The sequence below is a fragment of the Lepisosteus platostomus genome, chromosome 1 (genome assembly GCF_059453375.1).
Source record: "Lepisosteus platostomus isolate fLepPlt1 chromosome 1, fLepPlt1.hap1, whole genome shotgun sequence".
Classification (NCBI taxonomy): Eukaryota; Metazoa; Chordata; class Actinopteri; order Semionotiformes; family Lepisosteidae; genus Lepisosteus; species Lepisosteus platostomus.
Window position 1 is genome coordinate 54,267,542 of NC_142611.1, and position 22,550 is coordinate 54,290,091.

The following is a 22,550-nucleotide window of genomic DNA, read 5'->3' on the forward strand; positions in this document are numbered from 1 at the left end:
TCTCATATTGCCTAAGACACACGCTCTAGCCGATTGGTGTCTCGATATAGTCTGTAATACTTTGCTTTGCCTACAATTTGCATCTGATGGCACATCCCTCCACACTTGGTTTCCATGAAGCCCTGAGAACACTTGGTTGGTTTCAATTTCCCCTGAGACTCAAATGTCATAGACACCAGACAGACCAGAAGAGTGGAAAAACAGCATGAGGGCAGAAACCAAGAATCAAAATATGTATGAATTGTATTAGTGAGCAGAGTTGAGGGCGATGGGATCTAAGAAAACCACACATCTAATCCTTCCTTCGATAGACGGTTGGGGCCCAGAGACTCATATCTGTATATTAAAAACCAGGTTCTACAGTATGTCATATGTCAACTACACACTCAGAACTAAGCAGCACAGCGCTGCCAGTCCCTCTGCTCACATTTCAGCAAGACCTACTGTGGTTTTGCCAGCATCACTCCAATAGTGCTGTACGTTCTATGTTATATTGTATTGGGTTGTGCAGATGCGGTTTCATTGGAATAGCCAAGTTTTTTCTTGACTAATTTGCACAGAAAGGCAGATCTGACTGTAGGGAGGGATGTATAGACTCTGAGAAAGTGGAGCCCTACCTGACGGGCATCAACCTTACACCTGTAGCTTTCCCCAATAACTTTTTACAGTTCAGTGTTTTCTTGTAGTCAAGGTATGTACTGTAGGTAGAATCTTCGTTTAAAAAAGTGCATCAGTTAAAATTTATTTACAAGATAAAATGCTGCTAAAACAGTAATGCTTCACTTCAGCATGGATTGTCCGCTCCTTGGCCTGTGAAACTGTCCTCTCCAGCTCAGCCTTGCTTCATCACTCCACCCACTCCACTGGCTGATGGTCTGTGTCTGTGGTCCCAGAGACAGCAGTGTTGGGAAGGAAGTTAAGTAGGCTTTCCAGACCAAGAGGTCCCAGAACGATCCCTGATTCACAGTCAGGATCTGCCCACAGAATCCCAGAGCTGTCTCCAAGCCCACTGCTTTCCCCTGGCCCTCCAGAGGAAGAACAAACTGTCCTTGCACAGACAGGAGCTTGGTTATGAAGGGCACAGAAGGGTGAATCAAGAGCTTTTTGACAGCTCTGGGCTGAAGGGCATGTCTGCAGATGAGGAGTGGCCCCAGTGTTATTGTCTTTGTCTCCAGACCACTCAGAGATCTGTACTGCCTTTCCACTGTCACAGATGCCTTGGTTGTCATGGGCAGCCCCACCTAGCTGGCTTGTGTCTGCCCACAGAGGGACGAGCCGGGGGAATGAGAGGGGGTCCCACTTCTCACATCCCCAGTCTTCTCCTTTGCTGACCCTCAGTCTCACTGAGGTCAGAGGAATGTCCTGAGCAGGGCTAGCTTGGCAGTCCACCTGGGTGGACAGTGTGGGCAGGAGGGGGTGCTCAGCCTCCAGGTCAGTTCTGCTGTAAGACTGGGACTCCAAATCCTCCTGTGTGTCACAGGCAGACCCTAGGCTGTACCATCCCGGGTCAAAGTCCTGTGTGCAGTGGGGTAGCAGAGAGGGGTACCCAGGGCCGCAGCACAATTCTTTCACAGCCCCTAGGGATGTCCTGCTGTCCCAATATGTTTCATTATCCACAGAGTTCGTGGGGAGGCTGTTGCTGTGGTAACCGTGGTCCTCAGTGGGGGAGGCGGAGGTGTAGTGTAGGGGCTGGGTGAGGTGGGGGCTCTCTGGTGGCAGTGAAAGGATGGAGAGGTGGTCCCATGGCTCGTCGGCCTCCGTGCTCTGCGCACACCGCACCCTTGACATGTCCTCTTTCAGGGCTTCCTGTGAAGAATGCAATTCAATTAGAAAAAAGCTGGAAGTGCAACACAAACCAAATAAAATAACGATACTAAGAAAAAATAAGGAAAAATTCAGCAAACAGAACATGAAAGCAACAGTAATATTTAAGAAGGTATTAAAGTACATGCACATTTGTAGAGGGGATCTATTTAATAGATATCACATTAATACAAAATCCTTATATTCATTGTTTGCAATCCTGAGGGCCTCTGGAGCAAAGAAAAAATAAAAAAGTCCACACTGGTGACCTGGGGTATGTGGGCGATTTCAGGGGGAATTCCAGCTTCCCAGTCTGGTCTCCTCTCTCTCCCAGACCACTCTGTTGGGCCAGCCAGCCAGGATGTCCCCAGCTGCCAATGGCCCCATGTTACAATGTCTCATGGGGCCTAACTGGTTGATCCTGTGAGCAGCGTATGCTTGTCTCAAAGATTAAGCCATGCATGTCTAAGTCCACATAGCCAGTACAGTGAAACTGTAAATGGCTCATTTAATTTTTTATGGTTCTTTTGGTCGCTCCACTCACCCTGGGTCTATGACCTAGTTATATATCTCTGGTATGCAGGCTGCTTATCTAATCAAATGCGTCAGCTGTCCAAAAACATTTCAACAGACATACTGCTCAGCAGACAAACAGACTGCACACTCATCCAAGACGTCATATGCAACAAGATTTAATCAGAAAAATGCTTTGATCAGTCTGGTCCACTGTGACCGTTACACTATCAATTTTGGGTGTGTTATGGAAAATCTCCATCTCCAAGTGCTCAGCAGCATATAGAAATATGGTTCAATTTAAGCAGATTTGTGCTTTCTTTGGGATGACCATACCAGTGTCCTGGGCAGGTGTGTCTTCTTGGATCGGGAATGTATGAGCAGACCTCCTGCCAACAGCAGAAAGAGCTGCAGCAAAGACAAGATGACTGTCAGGGTCACCCACAGCGGCACTGCAGAGAGAGCACACCTTCATCATACACTGTCCCCTGTCCCAGCGGCCCTCCATTCCCATTCCCAGTCCCAGTCCCATTCCTATTTCCATTTCCAGTCCCAATTTCATTCCAATTCCAAGTCCCAGTTGTAAATATGTGAGTTTTTCAATCACATGTTTGTACTAGTGTTTAGTTCTAGCTCCTTGGGGCTCACCCTGGAGATCTGAGCAACCCAGAACAGAAGTTTGCACCTTGTTCTCTCTTGTGCATTGATGTAATTTGGACTGTGACATTGTCTTCCTGAAGTGCATGGGTGCGAGACTAAACCACCATGATGGAAGAGTGTAGGAGGAGTTTCTACATAGTGATGTACAGTAAATAGCAGCAATTAAGTAATAACCCGTCCAGTCAAAATAAGGTCCATGCCAATTGATGCCCACGCCATGGCACTGACATCATCAAGACTTTAAGTCTTTTCATTGGAAGCAGGGTCTCTGGAATTCACTGTGTGTCCTCCTTCAGCTGGGGCTGACCTGGTGAAATCGGGGTTCCTCAGAGGAGCTCATGGATGGCGGAGTACAGTATTTCAGTTGGCTTCCATGTGCTTTTTCCTTGCTGATTTTAGGTCAAGTGCACAGGCTTTGACGTCCAATTTGAGGTTGAAACCAGTAGTGGATTTAAATAATTCCCATTATGAGTTCAGCGAGTACTCTTATTATTGATGAATAAGAGCTGTCTGGGTTTACTTTCTAAATGACAGATGCACTAAGCTGTTACATCACAGCTAAAGCTGTTGATCATAACCTGACTCCTGATTGACTCACATCCTTATTTGGCAGATATGTGCCTCTAACCTGGCTGCTTTTGTACAGAGGACACTTTGATCTGATATTGTTATACTGCAGAATATCTGTGTCAGACTGTCACGCAGGGTGCTGTGTACTGTGTTGTGTGCTGTGCTGTGTGCTATGTGGTGTTTTGTGTCTCATTTGTTGTGTACTGTGTGCTGGCCTGTGCTGTGTGTTGTGTGTTGTATGTTGTGTGTTAGCCTGTGCTGTGTGTTGTGTGCTATATGTTGTGTGTTCGCCTGTGCTGTGTGTTGTGTGTTGTCTGCTGTGTGCGGAGCTGTGATGTGTGTTGTTTGCTGTGTGTTGTTTGTTGTTTGATGAGCTGTTCTGAGTGTTGTTTGCTGTGTGATGTGTGCTGTGCTGTGCTGTGTGTTGTTTGCTGTGTGCTGTGTGTTGTGTGTTGTGTGCTTTGTGTTGTTTGCTGTGTGTTGTTTGCTGTGTACTGTGTGTTTTGTGCTGTGTGCTGAGCTGTGCTGATCTGTACTGTGTTGTGCTGTGTGTTGTTTGCTGTTTGATGAGCTGTTCTGAGTGTTGTTTGCTGTGTGATGTGTGCTGTGCTGTGCGCTGTGTTGTTTGCTGTGTGCCGTGAGCCGTTGCTGTGCTGTGATGTGTTGCTTGCTGTGTAGTGTGTGTTGTGTGTTGTGTGTTGTTTGCTGTGTACTGTGTGTTGTGTGCTGTGTGCTGAGCTGTGCTGAGCTGTGCTGAGCTCTATTGTGCTGAGCTGTGCTGTGCTGTGTGTTGTTTGCTGTGTGGTGGGCTGTATTGAACATTGCTCACCTGGGACGTGTTCAGGAACAGAGAAGCAGCGTGGAGGGGACAAGGGGCTGTGAGAGTAGATGGAGGACAGGTTGGCCACAGCGCAGTATCTGTGTCCTGCAACCAACCCAGTGAACACGTGGTTTGGATTTTTTCCATGACTTATCAGTGTCTCCACCTGTGGCAACACAACAACAATCACAATTCAGCCTGCAGTGTTAGATGTAGATATTAATCAGTAATTATAGTTCATTCATTAATATATTCAGTAATTCACTGATGTCCTCAGGTCCTCCCTTCCCTAGTGGTCTTAAAATGGCTATGGTATGGAGTGCAGGATGGAGCTCCTGACGGAGATAGTGTGGGTTCAATTCCCAGATGGGCTCTGTTCAGTGTATCCTTGAACCCCTGCACAGTAAACAGATCTCCATTTTACCACTGTAAATGTTCTTAACTGATTTATCTGGTGAAATACAGAATAGCTTTTGGCTTTTGGCTGATTTTGTCTAGTGATGATTTCTGTATCACCTGCTGAGACATGAGCCATCATCTGCAGCTCTACACACTCCTTCAACCTTCACTGCTGCACGTAGTGGATCGTGAGCTCAAACAGAGCACCCTCGCTATAGATATCAGATATAGCTCCCATTCCTACTGGGTTCATCCATAATCACAAGTGTGTGCTCATTGTACCCATGCCTGGGCAGGGTATCTCAGAGGAGTTACAGGGTATAACAAGAGCCCCGTTTATAATTACTTATACTGTGAAGCCAGACTAGGACATTGCTGACTGGTTAGGCATAATGGCACATTAGGAGCAACAGCAAGTGTGAGAGGCGTGGTGTTACCTGTGAGTGTGATGGCAGGTCCTCTCTGTACACAGTGACGCTGATATGCAGGCGGGGTGTGACCTTAGATACAAGCTTGCACTGTGATCGGCGGCTCCTGTAGGGTGAGCAGGGCAGGTGCACCTTCACTGTCACTGACTGCCCCCGCACAAACAGAGAGAGCCTGGGGGAGCTGAACGATGCTGGGGGTGCAGGAGCAGGCAAAGCAGAGACAGGACAAAACATATGTGAGAGATAAAGGGATGTGGGTATAAAGATATAAAGAATAGGGGGTAATAAAATAGGGAAAGGTAAAAAATGAATACAAGGGATAAATAATAGAGGGATAGAGGAATAAAGAAGGTAGGAATAGGTGGAAAAAGAATACTAAAATAGAGGATAAAGGTTACAGGACTAGAAAAGGATATAGGACACAGAGACAGGTGATAAAAATACAAGACTGGCGGATAAGAGATACAGGGAAATGGGTTATAGAAGGATTCACAACCGTGTAAAAATGTTGTACTGAAATTTAATTAACAGTTTTACTGTAATCAAATACTGTATATCATAAAGCGAAGCCTGCACAATTCAATATGTTTGCCAGATGCAATGTCTAGTTCTACACCTTTCTTTAAACAAGCAGCAAACATTTCAAACTGCTTAAAATCAGGGAATATTTTAGATGTATCAAGTAAAAATAAATGTTTCATTAAATGTTTTCAATGTCAAAGCTGTAATCAGCAGTAATATATTAATGATGTGAAACAAAGATGCCTAACAGCAGTTCTCTGATTTTCATTTCAATTTAGCAAGATCTTAATTAGCTAATTGTGCCAATTTGTTTGCCTTACTGGACCAGTTTAATGCTGCAGTCCTTGGACTGAGAGTTGTGACCCTCAGGCACCAGAGATAGTCAGAACTGGTCTAGGGCTGTGGGAGTATGGGAACAAGCTACCCAGCTACAGTACTGTATGTTGTTCATGCCAAGACTCTGAGATCCTTGGATCAACTAGCTACTAGCTACCAAGCTGACTAGATGGTGTCACGGATGTCGGAGGGGACGAACCGTGGAGAGGCAGGAGAGCGAAAAAGACCCTATGACGGGGGTTAGCCCGGGCTCAGCTGTTCAGGACGTGGGGCGACCTGGTGCAAGGCGGGTCTCAGGACATCCGAACGTCAATGCTGAGCAAAGGCAGAATGAAAGACCCGGAAATATATAGCCCCAGAGAGAGAGAAACATTGGAAGGAAAGCAGAGAACCGGAAATGAGAGACAGGACGGAGAAGGAGTGCCCTCTGGCTACTGAAGGCGTGACAGATGGTAGTTCACATTCTTTGTTAGGTGTGCCTCTCGTTTGCAACTGTCCTTATGTTCTTTTCTCAGAAAGACCAGAACACATGCAGTGCCACAGGCTTTGAATAAGCCTCTCAAACCCATGTCCTTTAGGTTAGCATTCCAGCTTATTCTTCATTAGCCTAACTCCTGTGCTTTCATTATGTGCTCTTTCATTAAGTTCTGACTCCAGGAGAGTTAGCTGTATCTCTTTCACGGTGCAAATGTTGAGCAAATGTTAGCTTCACTTACATAATAAGGAGCTCAATTACAACTAGAAATGGAACACAGGCAAAGATGGAGTGCCCTTTTTTGAGAGTATTTCTAAACAGATTGATTTTCAGATGGAGATAAGCATTTTTTTACACCAAGATTTGTTGTAACTCAGCCATACTATAAAATATGATACCCTGGATTCCTTCAGGAAGTAGATGGATTAGCAATTAGCAAATAAGATAGACCAAAGGGCCTCCTTTCATATGGAGTACTCCTTACAGTATGCCTTTGTGGCCACACCTATTCAATATCCATCAGATATGCTTGATCACCTGTAAGACAGGTGGGAAACATTTAATGCAACTGATTAAGGGCTTCACATTTTCATCACTGACATCTTTGCCACCTAACCTGATAACTTATCTTATTTAACTGGTTCACTTTAAAAATGGGTATGCTTAATTTGTAATTTAACATAATGGAACATAATTGGAAGCGGGTCAATATTTTTTCAAACCTCTGTATATCTATATTTTTGTTGGTCATTTTTATTACCTCACCATATTGTCTGAATTAGGGCAATAAGAAGTCCAAATGAGTCCCTGATTCTATTTTCTTGAGTTGTTTCCTTATTCTCAGTGTAACCTGTCTTTGCTAACAGACTACCCAAACAAGGCTTTCAGACAAACTGCCCTGCGACTCTGTTCTCAAAGGTGTGAGTGTGTTTATGGGTCACTGCAGGCAGGGATCCCCAACAGGGATAGGATTTTGGGCAACACCCAGTCACTCACTGTCTCTTAAGGGAAAAAACTCCCGGTGGGACCCCGTCCAATGGCTGCCCCCCCCAGCCCAGACTGCTCGAAGCCGGGTGAAGTGGAGCTGATAAATGTCAGCAAAGGACGAAGAGAGATTACAGTAAGAGAAGGAGATGTTCACACAGCCAGCCACGTTCTTCCAAGGTTCCTTTCTGGGGAAGATAACACCAAACATCAGGGGCAAATAGGAAATAACCCCACCACCACCTCCCAGGAATGTCTGCACTCAGTGGAACCTCCACACCCAGCTACACACCAACCCATACCTGTTAGTAACTCCAATGTGTACCGAGATCAAGAGCCATACAGATGATACAGATAATGTTAAAGGGCTTTCAGTTCAAGTTCAATATTGTATTGCCATAACAACTAGTTGCATGGAATTTGGTTTGTCGAGCTCATACAACTAAAAGGCATACAATACAAATATACAACATAAAACCAGTAATAAACAGCACTATTACATACATCTTCACATACCATCCTAAACACACAACCACTAATTAGATGAATTAGTCCAATAGGTACTGTTACGGAACCTAGTAGTCCTCATCTTGACTCCTAGACACAAGGCTCTTACCAGCGAGGAGGGAAGTACCCAGAGGTTGGGCAGAGTGGTAAGGGCTGTGATGATCTTCTGAGCTTTATGTTTCAGACTACAGATGTAGAGTTACTCCAAAGAGGGAAGGTGGCATCCTACAATATTGGAGGCAATAAACACAACTCTTTGTGGCTGCTTCTTGTCCCAGGCAGAAATGTTACCATACCACACAGTAATGGAAAAGGTCAAAACACTCTCAATATCACATCTGCAATAGAGGGAATTGCTTCATGTGACATTCCAAACTTCTTTAGCTGTCTGAGAAAGAACAGCCTCTGTTGAGCTTTCCTGACCATCAAGGATGTGTTGACCTCCCATTTTACAGAGTTAGAGATGGTCGTCCCCTGGATCTTAAAATTCTCCTCCACTTCTACAATCTGAACAATGATGTATAGCCAGTATAGTGGTGAGAGTGCTCTCCTGCCTTGTCTAAAATCTACCACAAATTATTTTGTTTTATTGACCTTTAGGTGTCACGGCCTCCACATCTAGAGGGTGCTCCTGGTCTGTCCTGTTCCTAGTTTCCCTGTGCTTTACTTGTTCTTCCGGTGTGTCTTGTTGTCTGGGGCTTTATATTTCCGGGTCTCATTATCCTCCTCATTCGGCATTGGGATCGGTTGTCGAGAGGCCCGCCTCACAAGGTCGCCCCACATCTGCTACCTGAGGCCTTATGTCTCGTTCTGACTCCAGCCGATACCTTGAGCCTGGAGCGAACCCCCATGTCTGCTCCGTTCCTGCTGCTACGCATAGGGTCCTTCCGTCTCACCGGTCTCTCTCCATGACTAGCCCCCGGCTTCCATGACAGAATGCCAAGCCAGCACTGGAATGCGCGAGCGGTCTCCTGGCCATCCTGGCTTCTGTTCCTTTTCTCCCTTTTCTTCTTTCCTGGCTTTTGTTTTTCTGGCCACCCTGGCTTCCTTTCCTGGTCTCTCTTGTCCTTTTTCCTGGCTTCTGGTTTCCTGGCCTACCCAGCTTCTGGTTTCCTGGCCTACCCAGTTTCTGGTTCCCTGGCCTACCCGGCTTCTGGTTCCCTGGCCTACCCGGCTTCTGGTTCCTGGTCTCCCTGGTATTGTTCTTGTTGTTGTGTGCTTTTTTTTATTTGACGTGTTTTGTTCGCCAGGGCTCCCATGCCCATTTTCTCCCTCTCCCAGGCTCCCACCCACTGTCTCCCTGTCCCTGTCCTACCCTGTGCTCAGAGTGGGAGACTTATAGATGTATCCTACAACTTCATCACCTGCTTCCTATCTGAAAGCAAATCCAGTAGCCAATAACACAGAGTCTGATTGATACCCATCTCTGTTAACTTATCAAAATTCTTGAGAGGGATGATTGTGTTTAAAGCAGTACTGTAGTCATTAAAGAGGATCCAGACTTACAAGAAGGGTGCTTCTAGATATTGAAAGATATCATGGAGCCCCGGGGAGACTGCATCATCCACTGACCTGTTTGTTCTGAGGGCAGACTGACATTGGTCCAAGTGCATGTTAGACAACAAATTGGCTATGAGTTGCTGAAAAACTTTCATAATAACAGACATCAAGGCTAGTGGTCTGTTGTCAATGAGACAGCTTACTGTGGATGTCCAAGGTAGTGGTATTATAGTAGCCAACCTAATTTTGAATTGCCCCTCTGGGGATGAATAAAGTATTTTAAATTGAATCAAATCAAATTCAGTTTAATCAAACTGAATTGAAGCAGTGTGTAAGTTTTGCCTGTTTAAGGGATAGATTGAAAATATCTGTAAACTCGCACAAGATTTCAGTATAGCTGTTGAAATAAGGTCAGGTCCAGATGCTTTCCTGTTGTTTTATTGGCAGAAAAATCACCTTATGTCATGCCTCTGAGTGATAAAGGGTGACTGGAGAGGCTCCACTGGCTGTCTAGGTACAGCCCGCTGCATATTGTTTTGTGCATAGAACCTACAGTTGAATTCATTCAGCTTGTCTATGAGAAAGGAATCATCATCAATCATTTCTCCTTGTAGTCAATGATTATTTTCTATATATAGCTTTACTGCATGTAAGAATTTGTAATTATTGGTTTTGAAGTTAGCATCTTCTCCTTCTTTGAAAAGCCCTGTTTTTCTTTTCCCACAATGGTTTTAATTTCCTTGCTGATCCAGGGCTTATAGACCACAAGGAGATAGAATTGATATGAAGTAATCAAAACAAGACAGTTATCACTTCAACACTCATTCAGCACTATGATTAAATCTTTCTCAGGGTGCTCTGTGAAACCACAACCACGCAGTACTCTCTATCTCTCACACAGTTGAAACCTCCTGTAATCTGATGTTTGGTATTCTATAAGAGCAAATTTTGTAAGTCATTGACACTGTGACTGTGATTGTGGCATTTGGGAATGACTTAATTCTGTCTCTTCAGTCTCCTGGAGTGATTAACTTGCTTTGATCCTGCAAAGGCATCAATTGTACCTGTTATTATATTACAGTTATTTTACACGTTGTTTCTATATTTGACTCTTACTTGTGTGTAAATTATTATGAGTGACTTGTTTGGTGATTTATTGTTGCTTTCTGACTCAAGCCCAGGGGTGTCAAATTGAGGTCCCGGAGTGCTTCTTGCCTTCTGGTTTGTGTTTCAGCCTGAACAGTTAGTTAAATAAGTATGCTTATTATTTCTTTAGTGAGACATGTGAGGGATTTGTCTAAAGATCACTTACAGGTTTTTACGCAACACAAACACTTCCTTTAATCTACAGAAACATAAAAATTCTACAGCTAATTAAATAATTATTAAATTAATAATCACCTACTGTATGAAACTTAGACTCAAGTAATATTAAAGATTTGTAATAATCTTTGTGTTGCCTTGACCAAGCCGCTTGGTGCCTCTATGTAAATGCAGAGGAATGTGGTTAAAATGCCCCTCTGAGACATCGTAAAACTGTATCCGGTGTTGAACCATCTAAAGATAGATAGCACATATAGGCTCCATATAGCATATATAGGCTCCAAGACCATGTGTCCAAGGTCACTGTTTATCACCCAAAGGAAGATCCACCAAAGAGAAACCTGAAGGGTGGGTACCAGACCTTAAACTGATTGCATCCTGACCAATCACCAGTTGTGATGTCAAACCTTGCTGATGTCAAGCTAGCACCCAGCTCATTTTTGGTTGGTTAGCTCACTGCTCCTCTTCTCTCTCCAACTAAACTGGCGATAGACTTTCCTAACTAAGTGACTGCAAGCAGTCCAAGTCAGGACATAAACCTTTCTCCAATTCAAAAGGCCAAGAGAGTGAGTCAATGAAGTATAGACTTCTTCCCCAGATATTCTTTCTGAAAAGAGAAGAAACCTTGTGTTCCACTGTTATTTTCACTTGATCAATAAAAATAAGACAATTGTGGACATTGTGCATATCAGAGCGTATTCAGCACTGAGCTGTAGCCAGGACTCTCTCTCTCCAGTCTACCTTGCAGCTGGACCCAAGAAGACAACTGTGCACAGACTGTTTTAAACATGTGATGTAATTATGCAAGACTGATAAAACCTTCAAATTAGACCATTACACTTTACAGTTGATGTATTACCTCTTCTCCTTGTAACCCCTGAATAAACAATAAGCTTTTTGTATCACAGCAGATAGTTTCTATTATGTTTGTGCAGTATATGGAAAAGCATTGCATAAAACTGTCAGCCAAACACTCCTCTCGCCACTAATAATAATTTAACCATGTAACAAGTGGTGCCGAAACAGGCGGATCAAGGATCCTAGTATGTGTTCAGTAATCTTTGAAGTTGTGAGTCACATCAAACAAGAAAGGAGAAAGGAACAAGTAATAGGTTTATTCCATGCTGAAAAGAGAAGAAAGAAAACACAACGTTTCGGCTGTGGGGCCTTCTTTAGGTGTGAGGGGCTCCTGAAGGAGGGCACCTTTGATTTTGATTGATTCTTTTGAGTTTGATTGATTCCTTAAAGTCATCGAGTTCTCTCGCAATTTGATGTTCCCATTTCTAATTGGTACAGCACATTTAAACCCTCACATGACTACAATGGGTTTGACAGAATGGAAACCAGAAACGTAAGGCTGAGCCACATTACAAGCCTCCAGTACTCTAAATGACTATTTGCTGATTGAATTATTGATGGATTCGTTTTGTTGCACCTCTTTATAGAAGTGCATGATTTAAGCAAGTGGGCAACTGTGTGTATTTCTGTGTTAGTAGGACAGGGAACAGAGGAAAAAAAGAGACAAAATAAATAGGTTTAAGAACTACGAACATTTATTTACTTCTGAAACAATGTGAAATAATAGGTTTATGTACAGACAGCATTTTTTACTGAGCTTGAGCTGATGACCCAGATTGGACAATGTCCTCTCTCCATCTTACACCCCTGCGCCCACTTTGTTCAGCTTGTGATGGTTGTTCATTTTTACTCTTAAAGAATTCACCTCTTTGCTTTGACTTTGATTGTCATTGTGAAAATCTTTCCACCTACGCAAATTCTTGCACTTTCAAAGTTCTATAATGGAGTTTACCAATATTTGAGACCTAAGTTGTAAGTTATGGAAACATCTGCTGTTATGATATAAATAAATGAATTGCTTGCTGATTGCTTGCCTTTATTTTTGCATTACAGGTTGGCCTAGTTGTTGTGTTCACTTACAATTGATTCCTCATATAAATGATTGCTGGTATTTATTCTAAATGTACGTACTGTAGTGCTTAGCAGCATTTAATTGGCACAGTTGGACTGCTAATGGATGTTCAGCCTGATTTTGTTCACCCCTCTACCAGTACAGAGGGGTGTTAATAATCCAAAAGCTACTTGAATTATTCTGTAAGTGAGAAACAAGGGCTGTATAAGCTTACATCAAGTCCATATATAAACTATTTTGTGTTTAGAAAGTGTTTTCTGCTGTTAGTATTATTTCACTCAGGTCTCACTATAAGGTCAATGTGAATTTGCTTCCATTCCTCGTGACTGGCTCAGCCTGCACTCACCCCTGCCTGCGTGTGTGAATCTCTACGGTGTACAGCACATCAGGCGGCAGCTCAGGGCACCTCCAGCTCAGAACGGTGTGGAAATCCTTAGACGTCAGGGTCTCCTGACAGGGAGAAGTCCAGACACCTGCCAGGACACACCGAGGAACAGATCAGCCATCATTCAACTGTCCATCAGTCTGAAGAATCATCACACACTTTTATGAATAACTAACTTTAGTGTTATTATGCACATACTCTGCTTGGGTAATTCCAGTGTAATTCTAGCAGTTTGATTATTATATTTATTGTATGGAGTTTGTCTTCATGGTGAGGAACACCTCTGGGAGCCCTGCTTTCACACCCAACACACGGTGCAGGTGTGAAGTACACATTCCCTGTTTCAGGCATTTGGCCTGCATGATTAGATGGCTACTCCTCAGCCAGGCAGATATGAGCCCGTACCTGTCTTTACACCCCCAAAAGCACAGGGAGTGATGGGTAGTCGACCTACAGCATCTCTCCACTACATCTTTTTCTCTGGTGAAAATGAATGCTTTTTCTCTATGGTTTGTGAGAATGATGCAAAGGGGCTCTGGGTTTTTGTTTTGTCATTTTACTTTCATATTTGAGCAGATCAAGCCTGTGTTGTGGTCTAAAGTAAACGATGAGTACTGTGCGCATTCCACAGATCCGCAAGCGGCAGGGCTCCATTGTTCTCTCCCTACAATCTGAAAAACAATCACTGTCCTACAATTCCAGAACAGAACATCAGACAGGCACGGCTCTGGCAAACATGAATTTTCTCCAAAAAATGGACCGCATTTCCAAACAATGCTTGAAATTTTCTGAACTTGTTTTAAGGGACATATGAAAAAGAAAGAGATGGAGGATGTTTGTTTCTGTTCGTGATGTGGAGCTACCCACCAGCTCACCGCAGACTGGACTGAGCTGTCTGTGGTTTCCAACTGCCAGCAACAGCACGAACCTTTTAACTTCACACTTTGAGGGGAGGACTATTGTGCACTTTCCTTAATATCAGGTTTTTATTTGGAATGAAAAAAGAGAACTGAAAAAAATGCGAATGAACAGAAAAGCAAAGCACTGACATCTATCCTGACTGGAAACATGGGAGAGTAAGTGTAAAAGACTCCAGGTGTTTAGTGTCAGAGCACAAATCTTTTAAAAAATGATCTTCCACCTAAACCTCTAGATGTTTGTGTACATAACCTTTTATTCCAGGTGATCTGCTAGTTGCCCAACTGACAGAGCCTCAGTTTGTGCTTCTTAACTAACTGTCCTAACCAGACCATCTGTTTCCAGAAAACAAGTTCGGTATTATGACATACAATGATTGACCAGAATGAAGGTTTCATTAGGACTGCAGTGGTTCTGTGGTTCCAGGGCTGAAAACTGTCATCTGAATTCATTGTGGCTGCAGCCCTTTGCTGACATGATGAACCCACAGATCTCCAAGATTCAACTGGTCTTCTGTCCTCTCTTCAACTCTAACTTTATCCTAATTATAATTAAACCTGTGCACAGAGTACTAAAAACACCATTATTTGCTTTAATCTGACATTGACAAGAACAAATTGCCTTTTCAATCTGACAGGAGTGTGAGGAGTTTCACCACCACCAAGTCATAACTGTCAAATAATTAGCTACATTTCCTGATTTAATCTTAAAATGTACACTTCATTGCACACAAAACTTAACCACAGTTGTTGGTCTTTAAAAAAAGAAGGTTTTACTGGAAGCTCACATTCTTTGAAAACGTACTGTGGTGGTCATTAGTTTGTAAAGATTTCAAACTGATAAGTGCAAACCTTTTGAGTTTTTTTAAAGTTAAAGAGGTGAACATAAGCAAGCTAGCAGAAGCACTTAACGTTAAAAGCTGTATGTTTTATTACAGTATTTTGTGATTAAAGAAAATATAAACATCAAAAGTAAACAAGGTTGAAGATAATATGAAACTCAGTGAAATAAGTTCCAGACAAAATTTCAGGTCAGGTCTCACATATAGTGACAGACCTCATGACAGGTTTAGAGTTTAATAAAAAATAATACTGTTTGAGGATTACCAGTTTAAATAGGCTTTCTTAATTTGCTCTATCTTGACATAAATCACATCCTTCCACAATTTCCATGAGACCAATATAATGTCACCAACAGCTTTATTGGATCATGACTCACAGCCATTAGCACAACACCACACAGGACACATCCCAGCACAATTCCCTGCGGTCTCCCCAGCAGCTGCACTGAACAGAACTTTACCAGCTGGAGAAGAGACACCTCTGAGGAAAACTGGGCTGCACAGATAAGCGGTGTTGGTGGACCAGTAGGCACTGCTATTTCCTCTGTATTAAACTTTCGAGGCCAACTCCAGAACATGGTGATAGGGAACACGGTGTATACAAGGTACTGTCCTTCAGATGAGACACTACACTGAAGTCCTGACTACCTGCTAATGGCACTGCTTGGATGAGTAGGGATATTAATCCCAGTGCTGTACTGCAGCTAAATTTCACTTATTATGTGCAGCCTGGTTTCCATTACGTTTTCCGTTAATTCAACTAGCAAAGGAATTTCTCACTTCTTTCCCAGATAGGTAACCTGTGTGGTGAGACTGCAAGTCCAGGGCAACAGTGTGTCTCAAGTCTACTGTCTTACTCTCACATTTTAGCTCTCCTCAGATACGAACAAGTCCATCACAATATTGACACCATTATCCCACAATTATAAATCCAGTCACGACAAAATATCTGGGTGGTTAAAAAAGGATTTTCTTTCCAAACTATTCCATAAGAACACAATAACAATCCCAGATGGGGGGGGGGGGGTCTATTTAGCCTGTTTGGTCATTAATGGTTAAGTGATCCAAGGATTGCATCAAACTGTTGCTTGAGGGAAGCCAAAGTATAAGCTACTGTATGACAACATGTCTCATTAGCTTATTCTATACTTTGTTAATCCCTCTGTGTGAATCTAAATGACCTGATGATTACATCCAGTTGTATTTTTAAAGAAACCAGGGTACTGACTTGAACAACATGACTGGGTAGCGTGTTCCAGACTCGCTAAAGCAGCAGTTCTCAAACTGTGGATGTCCGTAGGGGTTCCGTGAGCTCTCACATAGGCTACAAGAAAAATACAAATTTGCTATCAAGAAAAAAATGTGAGTTACGATGGTTTTGCATTGTTCCAAGAAGTCCGAAAAATTAAGCATATCTCCTGAAACGTTACCTTCAAATTCACTCTGAATAAATCTGCTGCTAGAGCCAGAAGGTATCTCAAAGGTGTTGGATGAAACTTCCTCTACCATCTGCTCTTCTATCTTGTTTGGAGATGTTTGCCATTTCGCTAGCCGGCAAATCTCAAAAACTCTCCCAATGAGAGAAAATAGCAAGTTACTGGGTAGGAAGATCGCTTAGAAATTACTGCAACCACGAGAGATAAAAAAGAAAAAGAAAAAAATATGAAAAACAATAAAAAACTTTGAGACTTCACTTCACAAGAATATGAGAAGTTCATTGACCTGACTTCAGACTCTTCCTTACAAACAGCTTTTAATGAAGTGCAGCACCAAAAACGAATATCCAGTATTATCAGAAAAAGCTCTTTCTGTTCTTCTCCCATTTGTGACCACACCTGTGTGAAACCAGATTTTCTTCATACGTGTCCACAAAAACAAAGTATCGCAACAGAATTGGATACAGAGTTGAACATGAGACTGCAACTCACATCCATCACTCCAAATATAAAGAAATTGTAGAAGTAAGAGGAAAACTCACTCATCACACTGAGTGTTTCTACTGGTTTGAAGTAAATGTTGATTATTATTATCAGTACTCTTTTTAAAAAACCTAATGTATTGTTGTCTCACTGTGTTTTACTTAGCAATTTTGTTACCAACTTTTCCTTTTTGCACCCAGTTAGACAACAGAAAGTGTGATCTGGTTCTATAAATGTATTCGTTTTTTTTTCCTTTTTCCTTTGTTAACAATGTAAAAAAAATAAAAAAAATTAAAACCAGAAGGAAACCCTTCTTGTTTTCTTCTAACTTGGTCTAAATGGCGGTTAGAACTTTAATTATTTTAAAGTTCTATTTTAAAGAGATTATTTTATTCTCAATGAGTATTTCAGTGATTAAGCTGTATTGAACTGTAGGGGTGCTAATCGTAGACAAGTTATCATGTGATTAATCCATCCGTTTTCACTTCCACTTTTCTTGGTTAGGGTCACGGTGAAGCCCGAGCCTACCGGGCAAACAACGAGCGCAAGGCAGGGTACACACTGGACAGGGCACCAGTTCATTGCAGGGCAAGTGCAAGCCAAACACACATGGGGACAATTTGGAGGCCACAGTAAGGGCTGAGGGGGGAAATTTGGCCCAGACACTGAGATAACTCCCCAATCTTTGCGAAAAATGCCTGGGGATTTTTTTATGACCACTGAGTCAGGACCTCAGTTTAACGTCTCATCCAAAAGACGGCGCCCATTACAGTATAGTGTCCCCACCAATATACTGGGGCATTAGAACCCACACAGACCACAGGGAGGGCACCCCCCACTGGTTCCACTAACACCTCTTCCAGCAGCAACCATAGCTTCCCAGGAGGTCTCTCATCCAGGTACTGACCAGGCTCACACCTGCTTAGCTTCAGTGGGCTATCAGTTGTGAGTTACAGGGTGAAATGGCTGCTAGCCTCATGTGATTAATAAATGACTGAAATAAACTCAATGGACTCATACAACGCTTACAATTAAAACAAAAACAATCGATGGTTTCTTCCTCAATAATAGGCTAAATTGCCTCTGGATAGCAGTCCTATGCTTTTTGCAGAACAGATAGCTAATCCTGAAAAGTAAGAAAAAAGGTTGCTGGGGATCCGCGACATTAGCTTCGACAGAAAAGGGTTCCATCATCGAAAACATTTGAAAACTGCTGCACTGAAATAAAGAAGTAAAGAAGAGCCTCCTGTTCTCAGTTTTAAATGCACTTTCATGTGCTGCAGATTCCACTTGTGTCCCCTGGATTGTTTCACTCTCCTTCGGTAGAAGACCTCTCGGTTGAGAAGTCACTTGCCTTTGAGGATTTTCAGTCCTTGAAATAGGTCCCCTCATTTTCTTCTTTGTTTAAGCTTAAAAGGCTCAGTTCTTTTCAGCCCGATAAGGTAGGACAGTCCTATAAGCCTGTGAATGTATCTGGTTGTTTTTCTCTAGACTGATTCCAGAGCAGTAATATCTTACATGTAACTTGGTGACCAGAATTGTACATGATATTCTAATGAGGTCTTACTGGTGCATTGCACTATTTAAACATTATACTGCATATACAGTAGTAACATTCTAATGTTCAATAGCTTATTCAATAGCTGGAAAAGCTTCCCCGCTTTATCTAGAAAATAATAATAATCTGATTAATATTAAAATCTATGTTTTTTTTCTTTTTCATAGATGGATTCTTCAAGCTTAGTGTTTCCAGGCTTATATTCACAATTTGTTTTTGGTACCTATATGTACCTATGTGTAACATTGAGCCAGATGTTTGCCCAGTCTTGAATTTTATCTAAGAGTTTTTATCTTGAAATTTGAGCTCTTCTTGAATTTCTTTTTTAGCTTCTTTAGCATTTGGCAATCTTTCTGTTTTGGAATCATATGTAACTTTGACTAGTTTACTAGTTACTTTACTAGTTACTAACAATACCAGAACCTAAATCCTCAGCCTATATAATTGGAAGAGCAGTGGTGATGCTACAGATCCCTCCTACACAAATTTCATCACCTGAATTGGAGCATTTACTTCTTAACCATAAACCTCTGTCAGTTAACAAATTATTAATCAAGGCTTGCATTATCTTGAATGCCTAGTGCCTAGAATTTAAAAGGCAGTTGTTTATGAGGAACTTTAGCAAAAATCATCTGAAAATCTAAGTACAGCATACGGTGTACTCTGTGTGTATTCATTTCTGTTGTTCACAGTGTCTAGCAAGTCGGTTAAGAGAGATGTGCCTTTTTAAAATTTGTGTTGACTATGCACCAGGATTTTATTTCCATATAGATTATGCTCTAGTGTAGTTCTACTCAGCAATTCTTTGATCTTACACACAATAGAAGTAAAACTCATTTTATTACTTGGTCCAGTTTTAATACCCATTTTAACAAATTTCCTGTCAATGGTTTTTACCTCATTGAAGGACAGTTTATGTTTTGCTGAATATGAAAGGGACAGACATAGTTTGGATACCTGTTGGTCAGACTGAAATGGGAAGCAGATGCTGCTACAGCTCCAATACAGGTTGCGCGGCTACAGTATATGTTGATGTCAGTTGTTTGCTCTGATCTCATATTTTCAGACTGAGAAAAATCTTTACAAGTGAGTCTGCACTCAGTTCACAAAATCATAAAAAAAATCAATTTTTGATTAATTTCATTCACAATGTCCTTTACCTTGTTTGCAGTACTACCTCCTTCTTGCAAAACACAAAGATCTATTTGAATGTTTGTTCCAATAAGCATGTTTTGGCCAAAGGGAATCATCAGCAGATAAATATTGGATTTAATTATCTAATTAGAAATCTTCTGTCTATGCTTGTACTTACATTAAAAGGGCTTCTGTCTGTCACCAAAGAAATTGCTTTTGGAGTGAAGTACTGTATAAAACACACAATCAACTGATGCAATTTTTACAAATTAAAATTAGTTATCAGTAGTCAGCAGTCAGTATTTAGAGCAGTAATGACTACGTCTGACTTACCTATTGAGAGCAGTAGTCCACACAGATACAGCATAATGAGGGAGCAGGATAGTCGTGACATTCCAGTAGGGATTTATAGCCACTGAGACCTGGCTATGTGCTGCCCAGATAGACAATGAGAAGTAAACCGAGGAACCAAGACAGAGGTGAGACACAGCTACTGAGAACTGGAGATAAACAGATACTGAGTATTAAATTATACTTACAGATGCTGAGTATTTAATTCTAAGACAATGAAAATTAGAGACACACTGGGAACTAGAGACACAGACACTGAAAATGAATCTAAGAAATAAGAATAAGACACAGAGAGACAGAGGCAATGACAGTTGGAGGCACGGTGACTGAGAGAGACCAAAAGGCTGCAGGGCTATCCAATAGAGACCGAGAAAACAGTGGAGTGAGATGCCATCTGAGATGAACAGATTGAGACTGAGAGCACTTTCGCTCACACAGACTGGTGGTGAGGACCAGGGCAAAGCATGCTGGGAAGGCTGAAGACAGTATCCGCTGACACACGCAGCTGTAGCTATGGAGAGAGTGGCTCAAACTGCAGATCAGCTCAAAACCAAGCAGCTGAATTGGCAAGACTATTTACAGTGCTGCCACACTGAGAAACTACAAAAAATGAACAAAAAAAAAACAAACATGAAAAATAATAAACATTCTGAAAATAATTTTTAAAAAGTTTATTAGAATTACTATTATTGTTTAGAAGGACTTCAATCGTGTGGATTTTTGCTTGAGAGTAGATGATATGTATCTTTCTACTTAATGTTTTATTATTATTGAGTTTATATCTGCTTTATGTATTGTATGGGGTGAAACTTCCTGCTGTGGAAGAAAGCGCTGACAACTGCGTTAGTCGCAACGATAGAAGCAGAGTATGTCTTTTTGAAGTGGATTGTGAGAGAGAGGCAGGAAGGGAGAAGGCGAACGCAGCAGAGAGGAAGTTGCAGCTCTTATGTCAGGTGTCGCTGGCACACTGAGAGTGAGCAAGGGAGGTGTGACAGCATAAGCAGACCCAAGCTGTGCTGAGGGACTTCCCCTTTAAAATGATTTAGACTTCTACACTTGGCCACGGGGCACACTGCACCGTCACACACTTCTCCGCGGTTCTAACTGGTGTCTGCTGAGGTGGATGAAGCTGAGGACCTGCAAACATGAACAGCACAGTATCTAGAAAAGACGTACAGAGAAGGAGATAGAAGAGAGACAGCAGAGTTTAAGCAGATAGCTTAACCACCTGCACTCCTCATTGATAAACTGACATCTGTCAGGTTAATGGCTTTGAGGGGCACATAATAAGGAAAATATGGAAAAGGAGCTGCAATTTTCATTAAAATCTGCCAGAGAGATGCTTGTCTCTTTTTCAGTTTTGCAATTGGACACATTGTTGTATAGAAAGTGACAATTATTTCCGATTAGGAATCCTGAAATCAGTCTAAACTGTGATACTACCTGTGGAAAATTACGTCTTTTATTAAGAAATTCCAAGATAAAGATCTGCATCTACTTCTGATTAGATTAGGGTTTATCAAAGGTAACAATTAGAGTACGAATGTTTAATGTAGTTTATGAGATTGGGATTTATTTCAAGTGTGCATATCAGTTTATAAATACTATTTTTGTGTGGCGCCTTGATGTTCAATTTTTCTTTTAGCAAAAACTTGCCTTTTACATGACTATTTATGATTTCTGAGCTGTCAGTGGTATCCATGATCATCACATCAACTGTCCATTCAAAGCCAAAATTGCTGTTTACCTCAGGCAGAGAACAGGTCACTGTGATGAATTTCAGTCAAGCTCTACCCTCTTGTCTGAACTTACTGCCCTATCACAGTGCCCTCCAGAATCATTGGCACCCTTGGTAAAGATGAACAATTGTTTATCAGCTTGATCTTACGCTGAAAATATAAGAGAAATCTAACCTTTCAGTGAGGTAAAATTATTCAAAGAAAAAAAAAACATTATTCTCAAAAACACGTGTCACGATTATTGGCAACCCTGCATTTAGTACTTTGTACACCCTCCCTTTTCCAAGATAACAGCACTGAGCCTTCTCTTATAATGCTGGATGAGGTGGGGGAACACATATAAAGGGATCTGAGACCATGAGAAGTTGACCCACAAATAACCTGTAGATGGACACAAATTCACAGGCATAATTACAGATCTATCAGGAATCATACTGAGGACTTAAAAAATTACATTCAAATCATGGGATTGCAATGACTTATTACTTTGGACAACACAATGTCACAGTGGACATCTCTAACTGGCTTTTAGCTCATTTCCTTCTTTAAAATATGACCCTGTGCCTTCCAGTGTACATTTGAAAACGGACAGTTCTCAATCTAAAGGAGACATAAAAATCTAGGACACAAAAGCAACTAATAGACTGTGTAATTACCTGGGGTACTTTTTTCCCTTTAGTCTTGAACAGGAGAGTATGGAGACTTAATTCAAGTATTCAAAATTCTGATGGGTGTGGAAAACTGTACATCTGCTCAACGGACCTCTACTATAGACGATCTCATGGTACAAGAGGAGACTGTTCCAATTGCGGGCTCATGTGTGACAGGGAGCCAAGACTCACCTAAATGTAACCCGAAGATCAGGTCATCTGTGACCAGAGAGAAAATCCTGCTCCAGGATGGGGTCATCTGAGGGTGCCCTCTTGCCCCAGGAT

At 41.9% G+C, this 22,550-nt stretch overlaps 1 protein-coding gene across 3 annotated transcripts; it reads right to left on the reverse strand.

Annotated features, from left to right (window-relative positions):
* Window positions 1–716: 716 nt before the first annotated feature.
* LOC148678212 (uncharacterized) lies at window positions 717–20,468 on the reverse strand. 3 transcript variants are annotated; one of them, XM_088632545.1, is made up of 9 exons: window positions 20,065–20,468; window positions 19,859–19,958; window positions 16,143–16,238; window positions 13,117–13,243; window positions 7,523–7,698; window positions 5,203–5,384; window positions 4,376–4,532; window positions 2,653–2,768; window positions 717–1,806 (listed from the first exon to the last, which is right to left on the reverse strand). In XM_088632545.1, the coding sequence occupies exons 2-9, from the start codon at window positions 19,917–19,919 to the stop codon at window positions 847–849; spliced, it is 1,875 nt and encodes a 624-aa protein (XP_088488671.1). In that variant the 5' UTR covers window positions 19,920–19,958; window positions 20,065–20,468; the 3' UTR covers window positions 717–846. The 3 variants fall into 3 exon arrangements, with proteins under 3 accessions (XP_088488671.1, XP_088488680.1, XP_088488688.1); XM_088632554.1 differs by lacking the exon at window positions 16,143–16,238 and having other exon boundaries at window positions 20,065–20,464; XM_088632562.1 differs by lacking the exons at window positions 16,143–16,238; window positions 19,859–19,958; window positions 20,065–20,468 and having other exon boundaries at window positions 7,523–12,324; window positions 13,117–13,246.
* Window positions 20,469–22,550: the final 2,082 nt, after the last annotated feature.

Coding starts and splice junctions, on each gene's coding strand:
- LOC148678212 (XM_088632545.1), bottom strand. CDS start 19,919: ATGTCACGACTATCCTGCTCCCTCATTATGCTGTATCTGTGTGGACTA. Junction 16,239..19,858: donor TGGACTACTGCTCTCAATAG/GTAAGTCAGACG, acceptor TTTTTCTTGTAG/CCTATGTGAGAGCTCACGGA. Junction 2,769..4,375: donor TGTTCCTGAACACGTCCCAG/GTGAGCAATGTT, acceptor CTCTCTCTGCAG/TGCCGCTGTGGGTGACCCTG.